Genomic DNA, 5,370 nt, shown 5'->3' on the forward strand with positions numbered 1-5,370 from the left:
GAGAGGATCAGCGAGATCGGCGATGTGTGGTTGAGCATGTGGGTGGCATGCTGGCGCGGGGCGTCATCGTCCTGGGGGTGCATCCACCAGACGATATCACGAGCTGACGAGCAGCCCAGGGGTAGGAGGACTTAGGGCATGTAAAAAAGAAGAGATGATCTCTTGCACGTCATGAGTACATTGCAATAGAATGGTACCATACTTCCATAGATATACTCCCTCCGTTCCTAAATATAAATCTTTCTAGAGATTCCAACAAATGACTACATACGGAGCAAAATGAGTGAATCTACACTTTAAAATATGTCTACATACATTCATATGTTGTAGTCCATTTGAAATGTCTAAAAAACTTATATTTAAAAACAGAGGAAGTACATGAGAACATTCCAACTGTATTAATTACAAGGCAAATAATTACATCATACTAGCAATCAACAAGACTCCAAAAAGAAACTACACATCGCACCTCTAAGCTAGTTTCTTGATTTTTGTAGATGTTTGAAAGAGACCAGCCGCCTACTTATTTTGTTTCTACCACCACTGACAAGTGATAGAGATTTCGCCGCAGAAAATAAGATTAAAAATACCAAAGGGAAAACAAATATAGGAGTAATAATTAAATTTGAACATGCATGCATAAAACAGCCGGCGGCTTTCACTCTTTTAGCCCATCAACAATGCCAATACTGCTCCCGCCGTCGCAGCCGCGGTCGCCCATCGCCCGTATACCGCTGGCGCGGCATCACCCTTATCAGTGGTGGCATCATCGGAATCTTCGTCGTCAGACGAGTCGTCGTCGTCGCCAGCCTCCTTCTTGCCCTTCTTTGACGGGGCGGGCGTTGGCGCCTGGGCGACCTTGAACAGCTCCTTTGGCTTCAAGAACTTGGAGACGGCGTAGACGGCGAGCGGCTCGCTGTCGCCGACGGTGGCGGTGACGGTGGAGGTGACGACCTTGGTGACGAGGGTGACCTTCTCGTCGTCGTTCTGCACGTCGTAGCTGTAGTCCTTCTTGACCTCGCTGGTGGTGGCGAGCGTGGAGACCATGCCGTTGTTGGACTTGAGCAGCTGCAGCGAGAAGTAGTCCGGCACGCCGTGGTAGAGCAGGATGGCCGTCTTGGCCTTGGCCGTGAGGTTCTTGTACTTGGGCATGAAGGCGGCCACGGCGGCGTCGACGGGGCAGAAGAGGGTGAGGCCGTTGTCCTTGGTCTCGTTGAGCGTGCGGAAGACGTCGGCGTTGCCGGAGATGAGCCCGGCGAACGACTTGCAGTGCTTCTTGGAGAGGAGCTCGATGAGGTCGACCGGCGCCGGCGGCGGGACGGGCGCCTCGGCCTCGGAGGAGGAGAGCACGGAGTTGATCTCGAGCACCGAGATGTCGTAGGGGATCTCCTTGATGGACTTGACGTACCGGGACGGCTTGACGGTGTCGTCGGCGTCCTGGCTGACGAACTCCACCTTGCCACCCTTGTGGGACGTGATGTTCACGTAGCCCGACATGCCCGACGCCGTCCCGGTAGACTGAAATCATTTGAAAGCATGGAGCGTGTTAGCAAATCAAAATTATACATTTCGCGACACTTTTGTTTACATGTAATCTATTTATTTAATGAGTGTACTCTTGTTTAATCTAGCCAATTAGTAATGAGGATAAATGATACTATGTGTACATGATTGGACAATGTAGGCCCAGAAGTCAATCAATCCTGTAGGTATGGAAGATAGGAAATGAGTATACACGCTAGAGGAAACGGCAACCGGGCTGCGTATGGAATTCCAAGCCTACCGTGCCAAACATCCGTGGGTGAATTAGTACGACAGCAGTACCACTGTCTGCTTTAGTGACTTGGCAACCAACCAACGGCCCGATCATCATGCAACCATCGCGGAATTTTGTGGCCAAAGAATCAACAACTTGGGTTGAAAATGTGATACTCAAATGATACCATGGCTGGCCAGTCCCTTTGCCAAGGAGTACATTTCAGTGGCTTGTATTGTATCTATAGCTTTTGCGATAGGTGAAAGTGCGTTGAATAAACACCCACAGCAGAACACCGCATCCTTGCCCCTCATCTCAGTCAGGAAATGCCGCCCACTATAAACACCACTACTATTATTAGCATCGGTTTAGATAATAGGGCCGATGAACGGTTGAAATACATATTTTGAATTTGTTTGTATTTAAATTGGTTTTATTTTTTATCCACAAAAAAATTGGTTTTATTTTTTCAAGTGACAATTTATGTTGGTTTTCTCAGATTGTTAGTATCTTTCATAATTCATGCCACATAGCATGTTTATACCTAAATCAATTAGATTTACTTATGTCAGTCCATGTCATCTAATCAAGACTTCCCCCGCCTCTGCATGTATCTTAAGTATGGTGTTCACCCAACTAGAAAAAAACAGTATGGTGTTCACTTTCAGTGAAATTTCAGTCATTGTGGGTAAGTACTGAAATAATTTGTGTTCCGGTCATAATATTCCAGCCATTATGGTACTACAAACAAATTGAAAATCAAAGTATTTTTTAAAATTCAAAATGCTTGATTGGATTTCAATCGAATTGAAGTGGTAATCTCGTTCCTTTTGGCCCAAAAATGAAAACTGTGTATTCAGTGGTTTCGGCTATGGCAAAAATATTTCTGAAACAGAAATTCAAACCATTCGCAGCAGAGAGAAATCGGATGGCAAATTATAAGGGTGGTGATTTGGATATTGAAAAAAAAATGTCATGTGATTTAGATCTAGCAAAATGGTGATAACTTGTGGGTGTGTAAGAATTATCGAAAATTCGAGATAACTATATATTGTGCACACCAAAATCTGTATACACATGTATACAATTGTGTGGTGTGCATACCTGGAACATGGATGCGGAGGCGGTGGCGCCGCGCGAGAGCTGCTTGAGCTTCTTGTTGCCGTAGTAGTCGACGAGGACGTGCAGGGACAGAATGTGGCGGACGGTGGGCAGCGTGTAGTGGTCCAGCGCCGCCATGGCCGAGTTGTCCAGGGCCAGCACGGTGATGGTCTGGCGCCGGTTGATGTCGGACGCGAGCCGCGTCTTGCTCAGCATCGCGTTGAACTTGGAGAACTCCGGGTGCGCCGCCAGGATCTTGGTGATGTTGTAGCTCTTGGCCGCCGCCGGGGATGCCAGCAGCACCGCCGCCATTGCCCCGACGGCGAAGGCCAGGAGCATGGACTGTCGGCTTCTCGCCATTGCCGAGGACACAACAGTATCAGCACTAGGCAGAGAGAGAGAGAGAGAGAGAGAGAGAGAGAGAGAGAGAGAAAGAGGCCGGGGAGAGAGAAGAGGAGAGATGTGAGCGAGAGAGGTGTGTGTGCTACTGTGTATATGTATTGGCGGGAAGAGGAGAAGGTGTGTACGTAGTTGCGGGAGCCGGGAACGACGGAGTATTTTGCTCACCCGCCGGTCCGGTGGGCTGTCGTTGTCCCTCTTCTTAACTGGGTTTTGTTCTTTGTTTTTGTGTTGTGTAAGCCTCTTCTTACCATTTGTTTGTGGCGCCATTGATCGAGATCGTTGGAACGGCAAGCTCGACGTTTGTTGGGGGAGCGCCAGACCGACAACGTTCGTGATCGGCCATTGGGCGCCAAGTTCTTCTAGCCGTTGGAAGAAAGTGACGCCGATGACGGCGACGTTTGAGACCTCTGTTTGGCTTAGGTGCTGTTACATTGCCTTCTGCTATGGGCAGCAGCTAGCAAACTAAATTTGCCATCCTTGGCAAGCATAAATTGCCATGCAGACAGTTCACGGTTGTCATGCTTATCGAGAAAGGCTTTCGTTCCGCTTTATATATAAAACAATAATCATCAACAAGCCAGTACAAATGCACGTCACCACAACACACGCACACACACAAGACAAGATACATAGGCGATGAGCGCAGCAACACCACCCCTAGCACTATCATCGCGAAGACATGAAGTCGTATATGACGAACCGTGGGTTTCAAGGCGGCGCCTTCAGGAAGGCTACGACACCGGAGCGCTGCCACGCCCGATCTAAGGATCGGAGTTTCCTCTGGAGCCGCACGACAGGCAATGAGAGCCGCGACGACGCCTTCAACAAGGGAACGAGCTTTGCCGCCGCCGGTTCATCCCAAGATAGAACAGATTTTCACCCCGGCCAACACTCACCGCCACCGAACGCCACACCACGGCTACCACGTACCCCACACGGCCATGGCCACCGGGCAGCACCAAGCCACGGGCTCTGCCTATGAGCACCGCGCTACCACCACCAAGGCCGCCGCCTCAGCATCCAAGATCTTGACACCGCCTCACCCAGCTGAGTTCACTAGATAAGAGGGTCTCTTTTATCCACACACACGCACACGGCCCAAAAGGTGAATGTTGTGCGTGGCCAGGAGATCATGGGAGCGGACAGATGTGATTACTTCATGTGGTCAGTTCGGGGCCCCATGTGCTAGCGCGGTCTGTTGTCGGTAATTAGGGTTGCAAGAAAAGCTCGAGGTGAGACGCTCAAGATCGATTCGTCTTGTGAGTCAACTCGAGATCAATTCGAAAAAAAAAGAGCTGAGTATAAGAACTTTATGGCTCGATTGAGAAACGAGTTGATCTTGAGCCAACACTAGCCATAATCATATAAAATAATCCTGATATATATTAGAAAGTAGGATACTTTATTACTATATATGTTATGCATGATTTTTCACCATTTTATCTACTAGCAAACCTGGAAGCATAATTCAACACGGAGAAAATTTAGGCCTCAATATGGTACATGCCCAGCCGTGTGTTAAATATCCTGTTTATTTTGAAGTTTGAGAGCAGACACATCTACTTTTACTAGTTCAACAACGATATCTTGCTATTAAGTACCAGTCTTCAGTTGACAGAGAATTAGTAAAACTACCTTGTTTTTTTTTATTATCACCCTTTTGATTCGAATACTATTTGGTCTTTTATGTTGTGTTGTTGTCTGCCTTGTCCGAAAACCATGGCATTTAGCTTGAAACTAGCATGATATCGACTGAAGATCGTTTCAAACTAAGCACGAGCCATTTTCTACAGCTCGATCTTGAGCTTCGCTAAGTTAAGCTAAGCCAAGTCCAACTAGCCCGAACTCGATTTGTTTGCAGCGCTACTGGTGATACGTCGTCGGAAATCCTCTTTGGGAGGTTGGTTTAAATGTAACCATCCAAGGCGGCACTAACAATAAATGGAACTAGAGCTATGTTCTTTCTGGTGCAAGCTTTGTTGGATCCAATCCATTACTAGCATCCATGGCTCTCCTGATTAAAAGGTGATTAACAGCTTCTTGTCTCTTTCCTAGACTCATCTTTTGCATGGCTTCTGCCATTGTTCTCCCTCCTCTTGAGGTTACCCTCT

The 5,370-nt window shown here is 47.7% G+C and overlaps 1 protein-coding gene across 1 annotated transcript; it reads right to left on the bottom strand.

Annotated features, from left to right (window-relative positions):
* Positions 1 to 271: 271 nt before the first annotated feature.
* On the bottom strand, positions 272 to 3,345 carry LOC109762804 (fasciclin-like arabinogalactan protein 2). The gene is made up of 2 exons (XM_020321679.4): positions 2,861 to 3,345; positions 272 to 1,518 (listed from the first exon to the last, which is right to left on the bottom strand). Exons 1-2 carry the CDS (start codon positions 3,215 to 3,217, stop codon positions 667 to 669), a joined length of 1,209 nt encoding a protein of 402 aa, XP_020177268.1. The 5' UTR covers positions 3,218 to 3,345; the 3' UTR covers positions 272 to 666.
* Positions 3,346 to 5,370: the final 2,025 nt, after the last annotated feature.

The sequence above is a fragment of the Aegilops tauschii genome, chromosome 5 (genome assembly GCF_002575655.3).
Source record: "Aegilops tauschii subsp. strangulata cultivar AL8/78 chromosome 5, Aet v6.0, whole genome shotgun sequence".
Lineage (NCBI taxonomy): Eukaryota > Viridiplantae > Streptophyta > Magnoliopsida > Poales > Poaceae > Aegilops > Aegilops tauschii.